Here is a 26,234-nt window from a genome sequence, read left to right on the forward strand (position 1 = left end):
GGAGGAGGAGGAGAACAAGAACAAGAACAAGGAGGAGGAGGAGGAGGAGGAGAAGGAGAAGAGATAAAAAAATATGAACAATAAAATGGCAATAAATATATATCTACCAACTGAATCTAAAAATCACAATAAACGAACAAGGAATCTAATGAATAAAATAAACTGATGAATAAAATAGAACCAGAGGCAATAGAAACGTTGCACAGACTGACGAATAGGTGGGAAGAGATTAACCAAAGATCTTGTATGCATATATGCATTACCTATGGACACAGACAATAGGTTGGTGAAGGCCTGGGTTGGGGTGGAAACCAGGTGTGTGTGGGGGGGGATAGGGGGCAGCAAAGGGGGACCTATCTGTAATGCCCTATATGCATTTTTTAAAGTAAACATTGAAAAAAATACTATGAACAGCTATAAACCAACAAATTAGATAATGTAGATGAAATATATTGTTGTCAATACTACCTAAAATGATTCAATCCCTATGAAAATCCCAATGACTTTTTTTTTTTTTGCAGGAACAGAAAAATCCATTAGAAAATCCATATGGATTCTCAAGGAACCCCAAATAGCCAAAACAATCTTAAAAAAGAACAAATTTGGAGATTTCGCATTCCGATTTCAAAATGTACTATAAAACACAGTAATAAAAACAGTATGGTACTGGCATACAGACAGATATATAGACCACTGGGACAAAATCGAGAGCCTAGAAATAAACCCTCACAAATATGGTCAAATGATCTTCAACGAGGGTGCCAAAGCTAGAAAATGGGGAGAGTGTCTCTTCAATAAATAGCGAGTCTCTTCAACAAAAACTGCATAGCCATATGCAAAAGAAAGAAGTTGAACCCATATATAAAAATTAACTCAAAATGGATTAAAGACTTAAATATAAGACCTGAAACTATAACTCCCAAAAGAAAACATAAGGGGGTGGAAACTTCATGACATTAGATTTGATAATGATTTCATAGATATGACAGATACCAAAAGCACAGGGAACAAAAGCAACATTAGACAAATGGGAATACATCAAACTTTAAAACTTCTACGCAGCAAAGGAAACAGTCAACAGAGTGAAAAGCAAATCATAGAATGGAAGAAAATATTTGTAAACCATCTATCTATATATTCCATCCGGAATATATAAAGAACTCCTACAATTCAACAACAAAAGTCCAAATCACCCAGTTTTAAAATGGGCAAAGGACTTGAAAAGACATTTCTCTAAAGATGATATAAAAATGGCCAACTAAAAATGCTCAACATCACTAGTCATCAGGAAAATGTAAATCAAAACTAAATTAGATATCACTTCACATCTGTTATGATAGCCCCTACACACACACACACCCCAGAAAATAAGTATTGGTGAAGATGAAGAGACACTGGAACTCTTCTGCACTATTGGTGGGAATGTAAAACAGTACAGCCACTATGAAAAACAGTATGGAGGGCCCGGCTGGCATGGTTCAGTGGTTGATCGTCAACCTATGAACCAGGAGGTCATGGTTTGATTCCCAGTCGGGGCACATGCCCAGGTTGCGGGCCCGATTCCCAGTGTGGGGCATGCAGGAGGCAGCCAATTAATGATTCTCTCTTATCATTGATAGTTCTATCTCTCCCTCTCCCTTCCTCTCTAAAATAAATTCTTAAAAAAATTAAAAATAGAATTACCATATGATCCAGCAACTCCACTTCTGGGTCTATATCCAAAATAATTGAAAAATAAACCTTGAAAAGATATTTGCACATCTATGCTCATCACAGCTTTATTTACAATAACCAAAAGTTGAAAAAAACCTCAAATATTCATGCTACAATATCAACAAACCTTGAGACATTATGCTAAGTAAAATTAGCCAGACACACACACACAAAAAATATTGTATAATCCCAACTATATGAGGTACGTAGAGTAGTCAAATTCATAGAGAACAAAGTTAGAATTTTGGGTGCCAAAGGTTGAGGGGAGGGGATAATGAGGAGAGTTACTGTTTAATGAGTATGAAGTTTCAGCTAGAGAAGATGAAAAAGTTCTGGAGATGAATTGTGGTGATGGTGGTACAGCAATGTGAATGTACTTAATGCCACTGAAATGTATACTTTAAAATGGTAAATTTTATGCTAAGTATATTTTACCAACAAAAGGAGAGAGAGATCTGGTCCTATCATAAAGACCTGAGTGAAGAAAAAAAAATCATCTCAGGGAAATAGAATCATTTATAATCTCTTTAACTTTTCATAAATAGTATATACCTAATATCTATCAAACAAAATCAAGACTAAATGATAACAACAAAAGGAGCGGGGCAGACAATAGAAAATAACCTATCTATTAGTAAATAATGCAATTAGCCCAGCCGGTATAGCTCAGCAGTTGAGTATCGACCCAGGAACCAGGAGCCACTGGTTTGATTCCTGGTCAGGGCACATGCCTGAGTTGCAGGTTCAATCCCCTGTGGGGGGTGTGCAGGAGGCAGCTGATCAATGATGTTTCTCTCTCATTGATGTTTCTATCTATCTCTTTCCCTTCCTCTCTCTAAAAAAAAAAAAAATCAATAAAAAATATTTTTAAAAATAATAATAATGGAATTATTGGATGGGAACTAAAATAACTGTGCTGTCTTAACAAAAGTGATAAAAAGTAACATCACCAATAATGTGACAGACACATTTTATGTGACTCTTGATGTGAGTCACTGAAAGCGACAAGTTGTCATGCATATAATTTTCTTCCAAAAAATGTTTAAGTTGGATACAATCAGAAGAAAACAACCAGACAAATCCAAATAGTAGGGTATATTAAAAACAAAGACAAAATGAGCCTGGAATTGTTTTTAATATTTTTTTAATTGATTTTTTACAGAGAGGAAGGGAGAGGGATAGAGAGTTAGAAACATTGATGAGAGAGAAACATCGATCAGCTGCCTCCTGCACACCCCCTACTGGGAATGTGCCTGCAACCAAGGTACATGCCCTTGACCGGAATCAAACCTGGGACCTTTCAGTCCGCAGGCCGACGCTCTATCCACTGAGCCAAACCGGTCAGGGCTGGAATTGTTTTTGTTTTTTTAAAAAAAAATATGGAACGCTTTACGAATTTGCAAGTCATCCTTGCACAGGGGCCATGCTAATCTTCTCCGTATCGTTCCAATTTTAGTATATGTGCTGCCGAAGCGAGCACTGGAATTGTTTAATGTAACTATTATACAAGGAAAAAAATATCCCTGGAACTAAAGAGACATAACAACTACAAGCAATACATTATTCTTGACTAAATCCTAGATCAGGGAAAATAAAAAAATTGTAAAACTATAAATCTATAACTGAAACAATTAGGAAATTGGAACATAACTATATATTAGATAATAACATTAAATCAATGTTAAATTTCTTGAGAGTGACAGTGCTTTTAGTTTAGTTTAGAAAAATGTCCTTGTTCTTACAAGATGTATGTCAAAATGTTAGGCGTACAGTCCTGGCAAGTGTGCTCAGTGGTTGGAGCATCAACCAGCGCACCAAAGGGTCACAGGTTCAATCCCTGGCCCTGGTTAGGGCTTGTGAGGGAGGCAATCGAGGTGTCTCTCACATCTATGTTTTTTTCTCTCTTCTGCCCCTCCTTTCCTCCTTTCTACTCTCTCTAAGTATCAATGGAAAAAATACCCTCGGGTGAGGATTAACAACAAAAAAGTTTGGCGCACAGAATTATGAGGTCTGAAATTTATTCCAAAAGGTTAAAAAATACACATTCAGAGAACAAACAGGGACAGAGAGAAACAGGGAGAAAAAAAAATGGAGCAAGATCAAATTGAGGAGAAGGGTATATTAGTGTTCACTGTACTATTCTTTCAAGTTACAAGTTTTTCAAAATGAACATCTGGAGAAAAATAGCTGATTAATATATTCAACTAATTAGAAAACAAATGGAGACTTTCCATGAAGAAATAGAATCAATAAAAAGTAATCAAATGACAATCTAGAACTGGAAAATAGAGTAGCTTAAATTAAGAACCAAATGGAAGGTTTAAAAAACAAATCAGAAAAATGAAGAAAAGATTACCACACTAGAAAATAGATCAATAGAAAATAACAAGACCAAAGCATAAAAGTCAAACAGCGATAGAAGATAAAGATGGGAAGAATCCAGGCCCTGGCCAGTATGGCTCAGTTGGTTGGAGCATTGTCCCATATACTGAAAGGTTGTGGGTTTGGTTCTTGGTCAGGGCACATAAGTAGGTTGTGGGTTCAATCCCCAGTTGGGGCACATATGGAAGGCAACCAATCAATGGTATCTAGCATAATGATGTCTATATCTGTCTGTCTGTCTGTCTCTCTCTCTCTCTCAAAATCAATAAGCATATCCTCAAGTGAGGATTAAAAAAAAAAAAAAAAGATGGGAAGAATACATCTGTAGCAAAACAAAGGAGGAAAAGATGCAGGGCACCAGGCAACCAGGTAATAAATATTCAGCTAAACCCTAGCCAGTCTGGCTAAGTGGATAGAGCGTCGACCTGCAGACCAAAAAGTACTGGGTCGATTCCAATCAAGGACAGGTACCCCGCTTGCAGGCTCCTCCCCAACCCAAGCCCTGGTCAGGGCGAGTACAGGAGGCAACCAATCGGTGTGTTTCTCTCACATCGATATTTCTCTCTGTCTTTCCCTCTCTCTCTCTAAAAATCAATGAAAAAATATCCTTGGGTGAGGAATTAAAAAAAAAAATTCATCTAAAATTACTAACAAATTGGCCCAGCTAGTGTGGCTCAGCCGTTGAGCGTCCACCTATGAACTAGGAGGTCACAGTTTGATTCCTGGTCAGGGCACATGCCCGGGTTGCAGGCTTCATCCCCAGTGGGGAGAATGCAGGAGGCAGCCTATCAATGATTCTCTCTGCGCCTTCCCTAGAATTTTTGCTCTAGTTGTTTCACTGTGGTTTATTCTATATAATAAAAGCCTAATATGCTAAGTGTCTGCCGGTCCGGTCATCCATTCAACCAATCAAAGCATAATATGCTAATGATATGCTAAGGCTGCTCAACCACTCGCTATGACATGCACTGACCACCAGGGGGCAGACGACCGGTCAACCGGTAGCTATGACATGCACTGAGCGCCAGGGGGCAGACACTCCGACCGGTATGCCACCTCTCACAATCAGGGCTGAGGGACCCTCCCCGCCCTCAGTGCACACATTTCGTGCACCAGGCCTCTAGTATAGATATAAAAAAAATACTTAACAAATTGATAAAGGCTGAGTGTGAGCTAGAATAAGCCTATAAAACTCCTGAGACTCAGACACAAGAGGACTTCACAACTATCTACAGGCTCTACTCCACAGACCTCAACCAGATACTCAGGGGAAAGATTTGGGTGGGGGTAGGAGATCAATAGAACACCTCCTTTGGTGGTGCTGTCCTGTAGAAGAGCAGCCTCGCCTGCAGAAAAAGCACAAAAAGCTCTGACTGGACCATTCTCCCCTACTGAACAAGTCTTAAGCTGTGTGGAAGGGGCAGCAAATCATACCTCTCCAAGACACAGGTTAAGACCCACTGCTATTGCAGTAAGGGTACAAGAAAAAACTTCTTGCCCTGGCCAATGTGGCTAAGTTGGTTAAGTGTCATCCTGTACACCACAAAGTCACTGTTCAATACCCGGTCAGGGCACATACCCAGGTTGTGGGTTCGGTCCCCAGTTGAGTTATATGTGGGAAGCAACCAATGTATGTTTCTCTCATCAATGTCTGTCTGTCTGTCTGTCTGTCTCTCTCTCATAAAAACATTAAAAAAAAAGAAAAAAATTTCTTCCCCTACAAGACAGGGCATAAAACAGTCTTGAGCCCATGATGCTATCTATCTATACCAGTGCTAACAGAAGTCTTCTACCAAAGAGGGAAGGGCAAAAAATTTTATCCTGCCCAAGACCTGCCAGATGCAAGGCAAAGCGTGAATGCCATAGAGAACAGGATCACTGAGAAAGTCCCACCAATGAGAACAGGGCATATAACATTTCTGTCTCCTATACCCCTATACTAACAGACATACTAAAACACATCATACTCAACTTCGGAAAACTAGAGATAAGGAGAAAATATTGGAGGCAGGAATCCTTTTCTATTACTGCCAAAGTAGCCTTGACTCTGTAAGAACTCAATTGTAGAACCTTGTATTATAATTACTTGGGCCTTTGTTCATCTTTTCTAATAGATTGTAAGGTCTTCAAAAGTAAAGAAAAGCTTAATTCTCTCTGCAGCTCTCAAATTATTTGGCCATAGAGGCACTTAAATAAAGTATATATTTTTAAAAATAAAGTATATTTTAAATTATTAAATATGAAGCAAGATGACAAGATACCATCATCTCCTAAGTCAGTAGCACAACTTTATTTTCCCAAACATGAAGCGCAGTCTTTTACTAGGTAGCTTAGATACTTAAAGGATTGGATGTCAGCTGTAAGAACAGAATCCAAAATGTTTACAGAGAGAAAGGGCAACAGAGACCAAGAAAATCAGTTCTTTACAGATCAAAAATAATAATAAAGGCCTTGAGAGGATGAGACATTTTTCATTCAGAATCCTCATTTGTAGAACTTCACTTGCCTTGCCCAGATGAAGACTTGGTTTGCTTTTGTTTTAAACATATATCTTGTTTCAGCAATGAGAAGCTGCTCAGTATTTTCCTAGCTAAAATCAGAAAAATTTTAGGTTAAATGAGAGGAGAGTCTCTTCTGGAACGAGCTTACTTTAAACTATTAACCGTATTTCTGGAAAAAAACACACAAAAAAACAGTGCTTAGCCCTGGGCAACCAAATCAAATATCAAACTTGTATTTTCTAATGTTCATTATATTACTATCTAGTTGTTTAATTTTTTAATAAATTAAAATATAGATGGCAGCTATATGAAATTCCTAGGACAATTCTATAAGGAACTGGCCTTAGGAAAAAAAAATCCCCATCTGCTCCTTGTGCAAATGTTTCAAATAAAATCAAAATGAAGGAAGAGCTGTCTTTTCATTTCAAGTATTCCTTTTTGTCTTTTTTTTTTTTTAACCCTCATCCGAGGATATTTTTCCCATTGATTTTTAGAGAGAATGGAAAGTTGGGGGGGGTGGGGGGAGAAACATCGATTGATTGCCTGTGCCCCGAGAATGGAGCCTGCAACCGAGGTAAATCAAACCTTAACCAAATCCAACCCACGATCCTTCAGTCCACGAGCTGACGCTCTAACCACTGAGAATAAATGGGCCATCCCTATTTATCTTGATGCTACCTCACCCACTGGTCAAATGTGCCTCTCTTTTCAAATACTTGTTTTTTGGAATAAGAACAAAAGATAAGAGTGAGCTCTAAAGAAACTTCCCAAACTACCAAGTAAACTGTCAGTGAAAAATTACCTGGGATGATACTGCCACTATTATATATTAACTTACTACTTTAAATTCCAGTTGGGCAACAGAAGCATCCACTGGTTGCTTGCCACACATAACAAGTAATCTTGTTTTGATCACTGAATCATAAAGAAAATGCAACCAAATCCTGATACCCAGGCACTATGGTACAGTGCTCACTGTTCTTCCCCTCTGCTAAGCTGCAGAAAGAAGGAAGAGAAGGAAGGAAAGAAAAGGGCTTCTTTACAAGGAGAGAATAAAGCACTTACACTTCATAGGACTTTCTAGCCACAGATGCCAGGTGCTACCCACTGAATTCCAGGCTTGGACTAAACTCCACATTTCTGAAAGGACCATCTCAACCGAAGCCTGGGGCTCAGAGTCAGCAGGAGGAAGCTGCAGCTCCCACTAAACAGCACATGTCAAAGAGGCTGCAACAAGAGAACATTTTCCATTTAAGCATCTAATTCCAATCTTCCATTTCACAAAGCAGTAGCAGTAGCAGAACAGGCCTTTATATCAATTTTTTTCCCCAAAAGATATTTCCATGACTATGTGATGAATATGAAGCAGGCTATGGCCAGTAATCCTTTCACTAACATACTCTAAGTCTTTTATTATACTTCACAGCAAATCCCAATAGTTGCCCCTTTTTCCTTTAATGGTGCACTGTTGCTCAAAGACTCACTTCTATACCAACAGTTCTAAAACTGTCGAATCAATCAAAATCATTGAGCAGGTCCTCAACAATGCCAGCACACACCCAAATAGGAGCCCCTAACGATTCATTAGCTGCCAAGAATTAGAAGCGGATTAGGGCTGCTATTTAATCCTACACAAAAACTCCTCAAATCAAGCAGAATTACTTAAAATACTTCGCTAAGGACAGAAGAGCTCTGGCAAACAGAAAAAGAGGTTCTGAAAATACAAATATTTCAATAAGCTTAAAAAGTAACATAAAAGTGCCAGGTTGTTGTACCTTTTAAAGCATTTCAATTAGTAAATAATATATTTACTAAGTAAAGACTTTCAAAGATTTATAATATATGGGGGGAGAGGGAACTAGGTTAGAGCAGAGTGAAAAGAACTTCTGAAAACAAAATACAACTGGCCTCTTTTGCCTCATGCTTAGGACTTACATAAAATCTCTCAAACAAGCAGCATCTAGCCTCTGTGCACCCCATAAACACTTGCTAAGTGGCCCCAGGCCCAGCACTAGTGGCAGCCTGCCTTGGCTTGCAGCTTGGTCTCTCCTGGGCACCTCCAAGTGCAGCACGAGTAGCAGCCATCTGCAGATTGCCTCAGGTGGCCCCAGGCAGGGCACAGGCAGTGGCTGACCTTGCAACTTCAGGGAGGCCCCAGAGCCAGTGCACCCACTGAACAGATCACGCCAGTTTAGAATCCTACCACCTCCACAAGCAACACACTCAAGGGGTGAACTTGGTGAGCACCAAAACCTCACTGAAGCAAGTTCTGCTCTGTAGGATCCACTCCTGCATAGTAGCTCCTCCACTGTAGCCGCAGATGGTCCTTGTAGCACACTGGCCTGGGAGTTAATCCCTCCCAGAGACACCAACAGCAATCAAGGCTCAACTACAACAGGACAGTGCACATAGCCCACATAGGGTACACCTGGAACACCCAGCTCAGGTGATTGGGGAGGCTGCGCCCCTGAGCCCTACAGGACACCTACTACACAAGGCCACTCTATCAAGTCCAGGAGAAATAGCATCTCTATCTAATACATAGACAAACACAGGGAAGCAGCCAAAATGCAGGAACAAAGAAATAGGTCCCAAATAAAAGAACAGGAGAAATCTCCAAAAAGGAAAACTAAATTAAATGGAAGCAAGCAAACTACCAGATAGAGAGTTTAAAACAATTGTTATAAGGTTGCTCAAGGAACATATTGAGAACTTCAACAGCATGAAAAAAGACTTAGGAACCATAAAAGAACCAGGCAGAAATGAAGGATACACGAACTGAAAAGAAGGATAATTTGCAAGCAATTAGTAGTAGAGGATGCTGAGAATCAAATCAGCAATTTAAAATATGAGGAAGCAAAAAACACACAATCAGAAGAGCAAAAAGAATCCAAAAATATGAAGATAGTGTAAATTCAAGCATATCAACATTTGCATCATGAGGTTGCCAGGAGAAAAGAGACAGCAAAAAATTGAAAACCTATTTGAAAAAGTAACAGAAAACTTCTCTAATCTGGTGAAGGAAATAGATATACAAGTCCAGGAAATGCAGAGAGTCCCAAACAAGAGGAAATCAAAGAGGCCCACACCAAGACGCATCATAATTAAAATGCAAAAGGTTAAAGACAAAAAGAGAATCTTAAAAGCAGCAAGAGAAAAGCAGTTAGTTACCTACAAGGAAGCTCCCATAAGAATGTCATCTCATTTTTCAACAGAACTCTGCAGGCCAGAAGGGAATGGCAAGAAATATTCAAAGTGGGGAAAAAGCAATGACCTACTACCATGATTACTCTACCCAACAAAGCTATCATGAAGAAATGAAGGACATATAAAGTTTCCCAGACAAGAAAAAGCTGAAAGAGTCCATCACCATCAAACCAGTATTACATAAAATATGAAAGGGTCTTCTTTAAGAAGAAAAGATCAAAACATGAACAATAAAATGGCAATAGGTATCTATCAAAAATTGAATGTAAAAATCAAAATAAACAAACAAGCAGAACAGAAACAGACTCACAGATAAAAAGAACATTTTGACAGTTGCCAGATGGGAGGGGAGATGGTTAAAAAAGATGAAAGGAGTAAGCATTTGTACACCATAAGTGTCTACAGACACAAATGGCGGATCTTTTTAAATTAAATTCAAAATATCATGGCAGTTAACCTGGAAAAAAAGTACAAGTTGATTGTCAGACAATAGTCATGGGGATGTAGAGTACAGCATAGGGAATATAGCCAATAATATTTTTTAATATATTTTATTAATTTTTTATAGAGAAGAAGGGAGAGGGATAGAGAGTTAGAAACATCAATGAGAGACAAACATTGATCAGCTGCCTCCTGCACACCCTCTAATGGGATGTGCCCAAAACCAAGGTACATGCCCTTGACCGGAATCGAACCTGGGACTCTTCAGTACGCAGGCTGACGCTCTATCCACTGAGCCAAACTGGTTAGGGCAGCCAATAACGTTCTAATAACTATGTATGGTGTCAGATGGGTACAAGATTTATCGGAATGATCACTTAATAAATTATGTAATGTCTAATCACTGGGGTGTACACCTGAAACTAATATAATAGTGTTAACTGAAAAATAAAAAATGACTTAAAAAAATGTTAAACTATCAGTAAAACAACGTTTTAGACATATGCCCTGTAACAATGTGATCTAGATCTAGAAAATAAAGATTTCCCAAATCAAGAAAAAAGTCATTTTCATAAGACAGGTAAAGAAATTACAAGTCTAATTTACCTAAAATAGAGAAAGTGATTTTCTAAAGTCAGTCAATTATCTTAAGTTTTTGTATCTAATTCTTTATGAGAATTTTATAACTTGCTAGGTCTGTCACAAGTTATTCTCTTGTGCTTTTCTTGGACAGCAGGGAGAGAAAGTAGCTTGAAGAAATATTAAGAAAAATATAAGTTACAGGGCTCAAGACAGCCATCACTACCTAAAAATTGTATTTTTTATAACTTGTTTTTGCAAGACGGTCTGAAATACAGAAACCATGATGAAATGAAACTTAGCTAACACCTTTACCGCTGAGTAAACAGCCCCCACCTCCAAAAGCAGAGTGTAAACAAAAATAATCATTAAGCCACTAGCAAGCTTCAAGACCCATACAATATCCTTGTGTACACATAAATAACTTTTCTAGAAGCAAAACAAGCTCATTGATAGAGATAAGTTTAGCCATCCTCATAATTGAAAAATTAAAAGAAAAGATATTATTTCCCTTATGCGAGAGAAGAGATTCCTGGTCAGAAACAATCCTTTAAAACACCATAAGCTATTGAAATTCCAGCAGAAATACACACTTTTCAAGTTAACTTTGGAAGACATAGTGCCCATATACATTGTTCTATTCTGAGTTCAAAGAAAGGAATCAAGACCAAATGACAGCACTGCATACTGATGAAATCCCAGTGTGTCTGAGACAAGCATTTTCAAACAATCCTATGTCAAATGAATTTTGGCTCAAATCTGTACCCATCAGTCACACATAATATGGTACTGAGAAATCCTACCAAAATTTTTTCATGACTAGTATAAAGAATCTGTATCTAATCTTAAGTCACATTTGTATGTGAATATTAACCTCAAGAACGCCCCTAAAAAAAAAAAAAGATAAATAAATTTGGGTCCAAAAAAAACAACTTGGGCTGGGATTGACTGAAGCATAGTCCGTGGTAACAGCTTCACTGTGGGCTTTATAATTATACTAGGCAGCTCTGCTTTAAAAGTTAGAAAATGCCAAGCTTGAAGTAATTTCATTTAATAAAGCAAATGACTAGCCCATGTGAGGGCTTCCTGAAAGACAAACATATAGAAAATGTATTTCCTTTACTTGCTGGTCTCTATTGCTGCCTATCTGAACAAGTTTTATAAAAACTCATATACTAGTAAATCAGAGGAATGAGAGTATTATTAAGACCTACTGAGCATATGTTAGCACTGTGCTGAAGATTCAAGTTTTTCAATCTTATAGAAATGTCAGATGTTTAGCTTAAAGTATTGTAAAAAATGCACTGAAATGTTACAAAATTCTGAATGCTTATGTACAAACTTGTACTTTCAAATCTATATTCTGCTTTGGGGCTGAAAAGAATTGTGCTATAGGCTTGAAAAGAAATAAGTAAAAACCATAATGTAAACTTTGTAAGAAATTTTCTTACCAAAAGAAAAAATATGTATGTTTCATAATATTTTTATTTTTGGAACTCTACCAGAAAGAAGAAAATTAAGAGTCTAACCCTAGCTGGCTTGGCTCAGTGGATAGAGCATCGGCCTGTGGACGGGTCCTGAGTTCGATTCTGGTTAAGGGCACATGCCTGGGTTGCGGGCTCAATCCCTGGTAGGGAACATGCAGGAGATAGCCGATCGATGATTCTCTCTCATCATTAATGTCTATCTCTCTCTCTCCCCTCCTCTCTGAAATCGATAAAAATATATTTAAAAAAAATTAAGGATCTACAGCCCTGGCCAGTGTTGCTCAGTAGTCAGCGACAGCTAGTGCACCAAAGGGTTGCAGGTTCAATTCCTAGTCACAGGCACATACCTGGGTTTTAGGTTCAATCCCCAGCCTCAGTCCAGGCACGTGCAGGAGGCAACCAATCAATGTGGTTCTCTCACACCGGTATTTCTCTCTCTCTCTCCCCACCCTTCTACTCTCTCTAAAAATCAATGGAAAAAATATCCTCGGGTGAGGATTAACAACAACAACAAAAAAAGGTTCTGCATACCAAACATTACAAAATTATCCCATTTAGCAGGACTGTGAACTTCCAATTGAGAAATAAAACTTTTCTCTGGGTTTCACCTGTAACAACAGTGAAAAACTCCCTGGTAATATTTCAGTACCAGAGTACAAGCTACGGAAAAACAGGAGAGGTAATCTGAGCAATCTCAACTTCCTATGAATTAAATGTTTTTAAGTTCAACAGAGCTTAAAATTCTATAAAATCTGGAAAACAGTATGGCAGTTCCTCAAAAACAAACAAACATAGAATTACCATATGATCCAGCAATTCCCCTTCTGGATATATCGTCAAAAGAACTGAAAGCAGGGGCTTCAACATATTTTTATGAACCCATGTTCATAGCAGCATTATTCAAAACTAGTGGCCCGGTGCACGAAATTCATGCATTCAGAAGGGGGGGGGGATCCTCCAGCCTGGCCTGTGCCCTGTCACAGTGCGGGAGCCCCATGATCCATTGCCCCAAAGAGGTAGGCCTCCATCAGCCTCACATCCCTGGGTCCTGCGCCAGGGGCAGGGACGCAAGCCTCACGTCCCTGGGGCTGGCGCCAGGGACACTAGCCTCATGTCCCTGCGCCCGGGGGCAGAGACGTGAGCCTCATGCAAGTCCCCACCCACCCACGCCTGCTGTGCACGCAGCTTCCTGCTTATCGGTCGTTACCCGTGAGGGTGTCATGACCATTTGCATATTAGCCTTTTATTATAAAGACTAGAGGCCCACTGCATAAAATTCGTGCATGGGGGGGTGTCCCTCAGCCTGGCCTGCACCCTCTCCAATCCGGGACCCTTCGGGGGATGTACGACTGCTTCTCGCAATCCGGGACCGCTGGCTCCTAACTGCTCGCCTGCCTGCCTGCCTGATCACCCCTAACTGCCTCTTCCTGCCTGCTTGATTGCCCCTAACCCAGCCGTGGGCAAACTACGGCCCCCGGGCCGGATCCGGCCCGTTTGAAATGAATAAAACTAAAAAAAAAAAAATGGCTTCGCCCAGGCCGCAGCCTGGCTGGTCCCCATTCCTCTCTCCCGAGCTCATTTGTACCAGGCTGGTCCCCATTCCTCTCTCGTGAGCTCATTTGTGCCTGGCTGGTCCCCATTCCTCTCTTCCCAGTGTTGAGTGTCTGAGCCGTTATGGCGTGAGGGCATGACAACCATTTACATATTAGCTCTTTATTATATAGGATAGCCAAAAGTGGAAGCAACCCAAGTGTTCATTGACAGATAAATAAACAAAATGTGGTACATACATTACTATTCAGCCTTAAAAGGGGATAAAATTCTGACACATGATACACCATGGATGAACCCTGATAGTATACTAAGTGAACTAAGCTAATCACAAAAGGACAAATAATGTATGATTCCACTTATATGAGGTAACTAGTCAAATTCATAAAGACAGAAAACAAAGGTGGTTGCTAGGGGCTGGACATGGAGAGAAATGGGGAGTTAGCTGTGTTTAAAGGGTACAGAGTTTCAGTTTTACAAGATGAAAGAAGTTCTGGAGATGGGTGGTAGTGATGGTTGTACAACAAGGTAAATGTATTTAAAGACACTGAACTGTACACCACTTAAAATGGTTTAAAATAATAAATTTTATGTTATATATGTTTTACTGAAATTTTGTTTGTTTGGGTTTTTTACTGAAATTTTTAAAAAGAATGAATCCCCACACATGCTACAATGTGGATGAACCTTGATAACATTATGCTCAGTGAAATAAGCCTTCGAGGGATGTCCGACTGCCTCTCGCAATACGGGACCGCTGGCTCCCCTGCTGGCCTGATCGCCCCTAACCGCCTCTGCCTCACCCCACACCCGGGACCCAGGATTCCCTCCTCCGGCCGGTCACAGGCACCCAGGACCCGGGCTGGCCGCAGCCGCAGGGGACCGTGGGCGGGTGGCTTTGCCCAAGCTGCAGCTGCAGGCACCCAGGACCGTGGGGCGGGCAGCTTATCCCTCTCCCAGGCTGCAGGAGGGACAAGTATTATATGATTGATTCTACTTATATAAGGTACCTAGAATAGTCAAATTCAGAGACAAAAAAAGTAAAGTGATGATTGTCAGGAGCTGAAGAGAGGAAGAAATGAAGAGTTGTTGTTTAATAGGTAGAGTTTTAGTCAGGGGATATAAAAAACTTCTACAGATGGATGGTGGTGGTGGTTACACAACAATCATGAACGTACTTAATGCCACTAAACTGTACACCTAAAAATGGTTAAAATGGTAAGTTTTGTTATGAATATTTTACCACAATACAAAATCTATAAAATCTATTTTCCATTTCCCTAATAAACTTCAGTGCAATCAACAGGAAAGAATGGTTAGAAATATCTAGAAGGCTTTTGAAGAAAACTGTGTTATAATTACTAAACATAGCAGTGCTCTGATAATTTTATATCCATAATCAGGCCATCAACTCTTATCCAAGACCTGGAAAGACAAGAAATAAACTAATTCAAATATGGATGAATGCCACCAGGTAACACACTACCATACCAACAGAAATACCACCATAAATTCTAATTCACAGACTCCACTATAACAAAGGCATAAAATGTTTATATTTGCACTGTCCAAACCTGATTTTAACTTTTATGTACTACTTTCCAGCAATGCAAACATACAGTACAGCTGACCCTTTAACAACATGGGTTTTAATTGCACAGGTTCACGTATACACAGATTTTTTTCAATAAATACTGTAAATTTATTTTCTATTCCTTATGATTTTCTTAATACATTTTCTTCTCCAGCCTTACTTTATTTAAGAATAGAGTATATGAGACATATAACAATATATATGTTAATCTACTGTTTATGTTATTGGCAAAGCTTCCAATGAACAGTAGGTTATTAGTAGTTAAGTTTTTGGGGAATTAAGTTATAAGCAGATTTTCAATCACACCCCAACACCTGCGCTGTTCAAAGGTCAACTGTATTCCTACATTTGATATACTAACTGATCCATAGAAATTGTTTTGGAACATTTTCTATTTTCTAGAAGGCTTTGTTTTCAAAACATGTTATTTTTGTTATTTGTTTTTAAATATATTTTTATTGACTTCAAAGAGGAAGGGAGAGGGAGAAAGAGATAGAAACATCAATGATGAAAGAGAATCATTGATTAGCTGCCTCCTACACGCCCCCTACTGGGGATCGAGCCCACAACCTGGCATGTCCCCTGACTGGGAATCAAACCATGTGAACCATGACCTCCTGGTTCATAGGTCAACACTCAACCACTGAGCCACGCAGGCTGGGCAACATGTTATGTTTTAAGGGTCACTTGACTGGAAGATGAGAGCATAAGCATTAAAAAAGCCTAGATTTTCAAATAAATCAAATCAATGACTGCAATTAGTAGAGAAAAATCAAAGCCCTATATTTTAGAACTAAAGAATCAAGAAATTCAAGAAAGAAAAATTACTAGGAAAGAAATTTGAAGTTGATACTCCATTACCCATGGCCTACCTGATATTCAAAAGCAAATTCCCAAGGATATGATTAACCAAGCATGACAATACCAACTTAGTCCATCAAGGATATGATTTCATTTGATTTATGCTTTTTATCTTTCCTTTTTGGTTTCCAGACTAAACTATAAAACTTTTGAGGTTACCTATAACCCAGGGACTTATCTCTGTAAAAGTAGTCTTGCAGTCTCCTCCATAAATCTAAATTACAAGCTTAGAAGAAATGAGTAGCACAATCATTAACCTGTAAAAAGATGGTCTTATCCTGGCCAATGTGGCTCATTTCGTTGGGCGTGTTCCCGTGCACCAAAAGGTTGCTGGTTTGATTCCTGGTCAGGGAATATGCCAGGGTTTCCAGCTCAATCCCTGGTACAGAAGGCAGTCAATCAATATTGCACTCTCACATCGATGTTTCTCTCTCTCCGTTCCTCTCTCTCTAAAAAAAAAAAATCAATAAATTATTCTTAAAAAAAAAAGTCTTTCCTTACATGGCTTCCTACATTGTCTACTAATTTTGGTTATTGAAGGTGGACAAAGTAAACTACTAGTGTTCAGAACAGTCCATTGTTAGATAGGCTTCCTTTAAGATCCATCTCAAAATAATTTCTTTCTTTGAAAATACTTTGAGGACATTGGTGATATCTGACTACGACATAAAACCATGCCTCTAGTATAGATTCTTTAGAAAATGGCCACTTTATATAAATATTAGTGAAAGAGAAAAGAAGTTAATTCCCAGCATTAATAACCTATATCCAAATTATACCTTTACTAGAGGCCCGGTGCACAAAAATTTGTGCACTGGTGGGGGAGGGGAGGTGAGGGGGGTGTCCCTCAGCCCCACTTGTGCCCTCTCACAGTCTGGGACCCCTCAGGAGATAACCACCTGCTGGCTTAGGCCCGCTCCTCGGGTGGCAGATGGCAGGCCGGATCCCTTGGTGCCTGCCCTGCCTCCCCGGGTCGCGCACACAGCAGGGCCGAGCGGGGGTTGGGGCACCGCCCTGGGTCACGCACACGGCAGGGCCGGTTGGGGGTTAGGGTGCCGACTCGGGTTGGGACGCACACGGGATGCCCTGGCGGGCCGGCCAATCGCTGCTGCCCCACCCAGCTGCCCCGGGTCGGGTCGCACACAGACGCCCGCCGCCCCGGGTTGCAGATAGCAGGCCCAGATGGTGGCAGGGCAGGCGGGATGGCGCTGTCCCGCCCTGCCTACGGGATGCCAGTTAGCCGCCATCTTTGTTGGCAGTTAATTTGCATATCACGCTGATGAGCCCATGGGAGGCATAGCGAAGGTACGGTCAATTACCATATTTGTCTATTATTAGATAGGATAGCAAATCTATTGTCACTAGGTCATTAGAACTATACTAAATGACTCTAAGGTTAGTAAAGTGTAGGGTAGAGGAAAGAAAGGATAATAGTTCTGCAAAATATGTATTCCTCAAAGTGGATTTTAAACAAACCAGGCAAAATCTGTTCTTGACCCACTTAAAATTCAAACTAAAACAGACTTTTGGTTTAAAATGTCACTTAATGACTATTTCAAGAAAACTTATTGAGCCAAAAAGTTCCTTTCTGCCACACCGGGCATAGCTCAGTAGTTGAGCATCAACCTATGAACCAGGAGGTCAAGGTTCGATTCCTGCTCAGGGCATATGCCTGGGTTACAGGCTCGATCTCCAGTGTGGGTTGTGCAGGAGACAGCCGACCAATGATTCGCTCACATCATTGATGTTTCTATCTCTCTCTCCCTCTCCCTTCCTCTCTCTGAAATCAATAAAAACATATTTTTTTTTTAAAAAAGTTCCTTTCTGGACCCAAGTCTTTCAAAGTATAAAAAGAGGGCAATATAAAACTTATAAAGGTTGTGTTTTGCTTTTTAAAGAAAGGATGGAAAGACTAAAAACATCAACACAGGAGGCTGAATAAGTATTGTTTATTTACAATTATCCAGGGATTTGGCAGGGAGTAGCAGCAAAAATAAATGAAATAGGTAAAGAAATCACCCTTTGGAGGGGCCTACAAGCTGCTAGTCATTCAATAAATGGGGTGGGCAAAAGTAGGTTTACAGTTGAGTATGCAAAACAGAGTTTACTCCTGTATTATAATCATAACCTGCATGTCTTTTTTGATACAAACAACTGTAAACCTACATTCGCCCACTCCATATTTTTAAGAACCTGTCAGGTATTTTAATCCTTCCTTCCTTCCTTTCTTTTTTTAAAATGTTTTTATTGATTTTAGAGAGAGGAGGGAAGAGGGATAGAGAGAAACATCAATAATGAGAGAGAATCATTGATCGGTTGCCTCCTGCACACCCCCTAATGGGGATTGAGCCCACAACCCAGACATGAGCCCTGATAGGAATCAAACCATGACCTCCTGGTTCATAGGTCGATGCTCAACCACTGAACCACACCGGCCAGGCAATGGTTTCTTTCTTAATAACCATGGTTTATAACTTCAACTATGGATATCAGATTATATAAACAAATAAAAGGATCCTACAGTTGCCCTCGTGGGGTAGCTCAGTTGGTTAGAACATAGTCCTCATCCATCAAGGTTTCGGGTTTGATCCCCAGTCAGAGCACATACAAGAATCAATCAAAGGATGCATAAATAAGTGAAACAAATCAATCTTTCTGTCTCTCCCTTCCACTCTCTAAAAATCAATCAATTAGCCCTAGCCGGTTTGGCTCAGTGGATAGAGCATCGGCCTGCAAACAAAAGGGTCCCTGGTTCGATTCCGGTCAAGGGCACGTACCTTGGTTGCAGGCTCCTCCCCAGCCCGGGGCCCTAGTTGGGGCTCGTGGAGGAGGCAACCAATCGATGTGTTTCTCTCACATCAATGTTTCTCTCTGTCTTTCCCTCTCTCACTAAAAATCAATGGAAAAATATCCTCGGGTGAGGATTAACAAAAATAAATAAATAAATTAATTAATTAATTAATAAAAAAATCCTACAGTCTACCAGGTGAAACAAAATAAACAAATGCAATTTGTTCAGTGTGGGCAGAAATGACTTTCAGTTGAAAAGAATCAGTTAATACCTAAAGAAGAGAGTGGAATTTAGGCTGGGCTTTGAAAAGTTGGATTAGTTTCTTCATTTGAAAAAGCATTGGGAAAGAATAATAGTAAAAGCACAGAGGAGTTAAGTAAGAAAGAATAAAAGAGATCAGAATATTGGCAAAGGTGGCATCCTCCCACCCCAAAACCATTTGCTTACTATGAGAGATACTACAGCTATTTGAATGCTGTTGGGAAGGATCCTGTAAAGAAAGAGGGAATCTGAAATGCAAGTGAGACACAGGATAACCAAAAGATCAAGGTTCCCGCCCTAGCCAGTTTTGCTCAGTGGATAGAGCGTCAGCCTGCAGACTTAAAGGTTCTGGGTTCAATTCCAGTCAAAGGCACATACCTTGGTTGCAGGTTCCCCAGCACCAGCCCTGGTCAGGGTGCGTGCAGGAGGCAACCAGTTGAGGTGTCACTCTCACATCAATGTTTCTCTCTTTCTCTCCCCTTCCCTCCCACTCTCTCTGAAAATCAAGGGAAAAATATCCCCAGGTGAGAATTAACAAAAAATAAAATAAAATAAAAATCAATGGGAAAAATATCCTTGGGTGAGGATTAACCAAAAAAAAAAAATATCAAGGTTCCTGAGAATTCAGAAAATGAGATGCAGAGCACCTATATCAGATAGGAGAAGGAAGAAGCAGTTAAAAATACTCACGCTGAAATGTTACCAAATCAGAGGTGAACGGTTGATGGTATATTTAAGAAAGTGGCCAGGCCGAGGTGGCTCAGTGGTTGAGCATCGACCCATGAATCAAGAGGTCACCAGTTAGATTCTGGTCAGGGTATATGCCTGGGTTGCAGGCTGCATCCCTAGTAGGGGGTGTACAGGAGGCAGCCAATCGATGATGTTTCTCTCTCAGTGATGTTTCTATCTCTCTATCCCTCTCCCTTCCTCTTTCTCTAAAAATCAATAAAAACATATTAAGAAAAAGAAAAAAGAAAGTGACTAGAATGATAGACTCTGGAATCCAAACTGGATAAAGTAAAGAAAAGACTGAATAAAGAAAAAGTAGGGGACTGGTCAATGGAATAAACTAATGCAGAGAATTCTGTTTAACATGACTGAACACATCAATTTGCCCCCAGGTCTCTTTCAAAAATCCATTAAAGCCCTGGCTGGTTTGGCTCAGTGGATAGAGCACCAGCCTGTGGACTGAAGGGTCATGGGTTTGATTCCAGTCAAGGGCACATGCCCGGGTTGCAGGCTCGATCCCCAATAGGGGGCGTGCAGGAGGCAGCCGATCAATGATTCTCATCATTGGTGTTTCTATCTCTCTCTCCCTCTCCCTTCCTCTCTGAAACCAATAAAAATATATATATTTTAAAAATCCATTAAACTCAGAGTAAAGAGTTAAAAACAAAAAAAGGGCAGGTTAAGGGGGTGGGGAAAACCCACCAGAATAAGAGAATGGAAACATGATTGATATTAATAAAACTGTTGAAACTAGAAAGCTAATGGATGAGTGTTAACTGTCTTAGGAGGTCTGAGAAAGCTGGAATAAGTCTAGGAGCAGGGAGGGAGGATGGGATGAGAATGCCACCAAGGGACAAACTAATTCATAAGCAAAATCCCAAATTAGGCTCAGAAATTAGAAGTACCATGTATAGCAGAAATACAGGTAGAACAGGAAACAAAGGAACAAGTGGATTCATTCCTAGATTTTCCTCCTGACTGTGAGCAGCCTACTATTCTCCCACCATCACAAAAGACTCAAGATTTACTTTGGGAAGACTGAAGTAGTGGGACTCTGGACTCTTGGACAACAGGCTCACATAAAGGACAGGACTATCATACTGAAAATGGGTGATTAAATTAAAGCCAAATACTTAGTGGTGAATCCATCCCCTAGCTCATTCTCCCAGCTGCCACCAGCAGCCTAGTTTATAATCCCCAGGCAGACCAGAGGACTTCTCTCAGGGTAAAAGTGACTCAAGAGAAAGACAATGAGAGAGAAAGGGTGAAGATTCCCTTCTCAACTGCCCATCAAATGAGGGAGTAATCCAAGAAAAGACCATCGGATCCAAAACTTAGTCCATCCAAAACACGAAAGAAGTGAAAGGAATACCCTAGGACAGTGTTAAATAGAGATCCCAGGACAATAATTATGCAACATACAAGAGAGCAACCAGGCCAGATTTGAGCAAGTTTGTCAAACTTCATGACGAAGTTTGTAATGAATTACTACAGATATTTAGAAAAGGAAGCAAATGTGAAGGGGAAAAAAAAAAAAAGGCAACGTTTACCATGAGAAGAAAAAAGATGCACAAAATGGGAAATATTACCATGGTATATATCAGTGATGGCGAACCTTTTGAGCTCGGCGTGTCAGCATTTTGAAAAACCCTAACTTAACTCTGGTGCCGTGTCACATATAGAAATTTTTTGATATTTGCAACCATAGTAAAACAAAGACTTATATTTTTGATATTTATTTTATATATTGAAATGCCATTTAACAAAGAAAAATCAACCAAAAAAATGAGTTCGTGTGTCACCTCTGACACGTGTGTCATAGGTTCGCCATCACTGGTATATATGCTACATGGTTTAATTCACAATGTGTATTAATTTAACAAAAACTGTAATATAATTATGTTAGAGAGAATGAATGAAAGGAAGTAGAGGGAGCCTAAACCCTCATCTTTCATAGGAGAAAGTCTATACATAACTGCTTTTTCATCCTAGGCAGTTTTCTTATAAAATTTCCATCTACAACTTTTTTAAAAGGTTTTTAAAGTTTAGTTTTGAATTTTTTAAGTTATAAAAAATAAAACTTTAACTTTTATAAAAATTAAAATTATATAAGACTTCAAAAAATAAAAACTACTATATGAGGTTACTTGAGATTCTTGAGCCAACAAAATGTCTGAGTTAGTGATTTGGGGACCTGGTGACTTTTTAATAATGACAACACCCAGGCTGTGAGTGTGACCAGGTGGTTGAGAAAGAGAGGTAAAGGAATGAAGAGGCCCAAGTGTTAGCTGAACTGTCAATCCAGATGCTGAAGCTGCCTAAAAATGGTATGTAGCTGAGCTAGGTATTTCCCAAGTCCACGCTTCCACACTTTCTATCATTTTTTCTATCCTAATAGACACCCTATCAACAGGTTCCCATGTCCCCTAGCTTCTGGTTAGGTTTTCCCAGTAGGGAATTCTAGGGGGAGGTTAGGAGAATAAGGTCAAGACATTTATTTCTCCAGCTTCCTCCCTGCAAAGTCACCTCACGTTGGCTGTGTCCCTTCAACCAAAAACTACCACTCGTCTCAAGGTAGCCAACTCCATACTCTTCTTGAGAATTCAAGGACCCACTCTCTCTCCTGTCCCTTCCAGATGTTAACAATTTGGCTACAGGTTATGACACTACCTCTTTAGGTGCCACATCTTTATAAAGTACCTTTACAAAATAAACCCTCCTCAAATTATCCTATTTCAAGTGTGCCAACTGTTCCTGTTTGGGACCCTGTGTGATGAGGTCATGAGGATGACAATGATGATAATGATGTAAGGTTGTAACAGAGAGTAGTGTAAAGTAATAAAAGTGACTACCATTTAAATAATGATTACTATTTTGAGCTCTAGGTTCCAAGAACTTTTCTAAGATCTTCGTAAGTATTAACTCATTTAATCATCACAAGCATCCTATGTGGCAAGCAGAGTTTTTTATCTGTTTCATTTCCATATACCAAAGCCTAGCACAGTTGCTGGTACCTGGTATGCCCTCAAACATGGATTTAAAATACACACAACAATAAGCAGGCTTAGTTGGGAAGAGGTGACTTTTGGCGTGGCATAGCATTCCTCCTATTTACTTTGAAAACTGTATGATAATCAAGGACTTGTCAGTCCCCAGATCACAAAAACTAACTAAACACTAAATAAGACCGTATGTGAATGATTTTCTTGTGTAACCTACAGTGAGACTTATTTCTTTATCTTCCCATGAGGTTATCCAGCACGTGGACTCCCAATTGGTTTTTTAAGTATAATATTAAAATTATAAATTTTTAAATAATATTCACTTGCAGCCTAGGGTCTGGTTTAAAAGAGCAGAGTACCTTTAAGTACCAATTATTAGTTTAAAAAAAAGAAAGAAAAGAGGGGGCAAATTTTTAAATATAATGCAAAATTTAAAATGGTAAAGTCAGCAAGATCAAGTATACACACACACACACACACACAAATAAAGCACAGCAAAGGTGAATACGAAAATTAGATAAGGAAACATAAGACATGTGAATCAGAAATACAACAGGTTGCAATTACACGGAATAATCAAGGCAGCTAGGATACCCATATCTTATAAAGAACGGAAAAGGCAAGGTTGTGGAACCAACATGCAGCAAACGAGAACTGCAGCAGAGATTTTCCTGAAATCAGCGTGGATGTTTGTTATCTTTAAATTACCTTGCACTCCAAAACACAGGCAAAATTCACATGCACAAGAATCTAGAAATCTGAGAAGTTTCGAGAATAATGAACTCAACCTAGACTCTAGGTCCTAGAGTGAAACATCCGCAAGAACAGTGAGGTGTAAGCTACGACTGGGAAGGAACTGCCAGACGCAAGACTTGGACACCGAGGGGAGACGGATCAAAACATCCTTGAGCGCAGGATGGAGAACGCCTAGGGCTGGATCTGGTTGAAGGAAGACAAAACGGAGAAGCGGGGCCATGGAAGAAGCAAGTAGCGTGGGTGAAACTTAAAAGAGGACCGACCACATGGTTGCCACAGTCAAGTGCAGGACCGATTCATCAGTTTCCGTGGGGCGGGGAAAGGGCCGGAGCGCGCCCGGCCGGCGGCTCCCAGTTTCCAAAAAGCCGCGCAGCTCGCGGCAGCCTCGCAGCCCCACCCCGCGGGAGCAGCTCCTCCCCGAGGAGGATCTCACGAGGCCCACAGCGGGTTCGGGCTCCGGCTCCAGCCTAGTTCCCACCCCGCCCTGGCCCCGCGGGGCAGAACGGCCTCTCCGGGCCCCTCACCGAACGCTGCAGCTCCCCAAGCCAAAACGAGGCGCGCTCCTTTCCGCTGGGATCCGGGTCGTGGTAAAGCGCCTGCACTGCCTGGTACACGAGCTGCAGGGTCGGCTTGGCTCCTTCCATGGTGGTGGCGGTGGTGGCGGCAGTGACGGCTCTCGCTCTTCTCCACGGCTCCTCCGGTTGCTCCGCCTTCGCCCTTCCTTACTGTGTCGGCCACAGCCGCTCCCCGACTGGCGCCATCTCTTCTTTGGCCGTTACCAGGGCAGAGGGGTTCCCGGTGGAAGTTGCCCCCTCGGAAACAGAGGTGAGGTCGTATTCAGGTTCCTGGCCTTTTTTCCGATCCTCCCATTAGATTGCCCGCTTCGGAGTCCTGACGCCGGTGCTCGCCTCTTCACCCACGATTGGCCCTCAGAAGTCCGTCCCAGCACCACACGGACCACGCAGTGTATCCCAACCGCGTTAACCCGGACCGGAAGCGGCAATCCGGATACCTTTGGCACACTTCCGCCTGGTGCAGTGCAAAAGGCCTCCTTCCCCGCACTCCTTTTCAAATCTCCCCGCCCTCTCCCGGAAGTGGCCCTGCAGGGCCAGGAGCCGGAAAGAAAGTGCTCGCTGGCGGTTCCCTCGGTTCCTGGCGTCACACTGGAGCCTTAGGACTGACTTGTGTCCCGTACCGGAGCCGCTCTCCTCTTCTTGGCAATGAATCGAGGTGTTTCCTCTGCCTTCCGACTTCTCCATCCCTCTCCAGATAATCCTTTCTGACCCAAGTGGCCAAAACACCTCAGTGCAACCATGGGAGGCGTGCCCACTGTACTGGAAATCCAATGACTTAAGACAGGTTTTCTATGTTGACTGGTGGAGGAGACAGTCACGTAAATAACTGTTGAACAAACCTGAAATATATGCCACAATGAAATAAATCCAAAAGGCCTAGAGTCCCTGTTCAGACCCCTTTTCCACTAAGTTCTTACACCCAAAAGGGTATTTCTTTCTATTGCTCATTCTGAACTCCAGAGTATTTGCATACCTTTAAGGTTATTCCCACATTGAATTGTATTTATGTGTATGCATTTCTTCCATATCAAAAACCAATGGTCTAACAATGCCCAATTCACAAAATAAAATGAAAATATTGAAATCTACTACAGAAGAAATCTGGGACAAAAGGTAGTAGTATGTTAAAGGATTTCCCAATATTGTTCTATTCCTTGCAATAATAAATGCTACTATTTGCTGGATACTTACAACGTGTAAAGCACTTTAGTTACAAGATCTCAATTATTCCTTTAGCACTGTACCAATTAAATCCCCATTTTAAGGAATAAGATGGAAGTAATGTAATTTGCCCAAGGTTACACAGTTCTTAAATGAAAGTCAACATTTGACTTTAAATCAATCTCTATCATTCTGTGATTTAGTTTGTTTCTGAATGGTTACTCTCAAGAGATTGTCACTGCCAACATCACAGTGAAAAGTATTATTGCACAGAGTTGATATAATTCTGGAAAAGAAAAGAAACTTGATATTTTGGTTACCTAATTCATCTATTCATTAAAAAGAGATTTAGTAGGACCACCTTGGTCTCTGCCCTCATGGAGTTTATAGTCTAATTGCAAAGAAAGATAAGCAATTCAATACAGTTTAAAAGTTCTATGAATATCCACAAGCAAAAGAATGATGTTATACTTACCTTGTACCATATACAAAAAATAAACAAACCCTAGAACCTAAATGTAAACGCTAAAACTATAAAACTCTTAGAAGAAAACAGGAATATATCTTCATGACCTTGAATTAGGCGATGTTTTTCTTAGATATGACACCAAAAGCACAATAATAAAAGAAAAAATAGATAAAT

General features: G+C 40.4%; 1 protein-coding gene across 5 annotated transcripts in view; it reads right to left on the reverse strand.

Moving 5' to 3' along the window:
• Positions 1–25,561, reverse strand: part of TNPO3 (transportin 3) — a 107,164-nt gene extending 81,603 nt beyond the window's left edge. The window contains exons 1-2 of one of the 5 annotated variants that reach the window (XM_014541839.1): positions 24,380–25,559; positions 7,662–7,823 (exon numbers count right to left, since the gene is read on the reverse strand). Coding sequence is in view for 3 of the 5 variants with exons in the window: in XM_014541836.1 (XP_014397322.1) it covers positions 24,380–24,499 (120 nt within the window). In the remaining 2 variants the exon portion in view is untranslated. Of the gene's footprint in view, positions 1–7,661; positions 7,824–24,379 lie in introns of those variants that run through there. The other 4 variants (XM_014541836.1, XM_014541837.1, XM_005868936.2 and 1 more) reach the window with 4 other exon arrangements.
• Between the last annotated feature and the right edge of the window lie 673 nt (positions 25,562–26,234).

Source organism: Myotis brandtii, unplaced genomic scaffold (genome assembly GCF_000412655.1).
Source record: "Myotis brandtii unplaced genomic scaffold, ASM41265v1 scaffold280, whole genome shotgun sequence".
Lineage (NCBI taxonomy): Eukaryota > Metazoa > Chordata > Mammalia > Chiroptera > Vespertilionidae > Myotis > Myotis brandtii.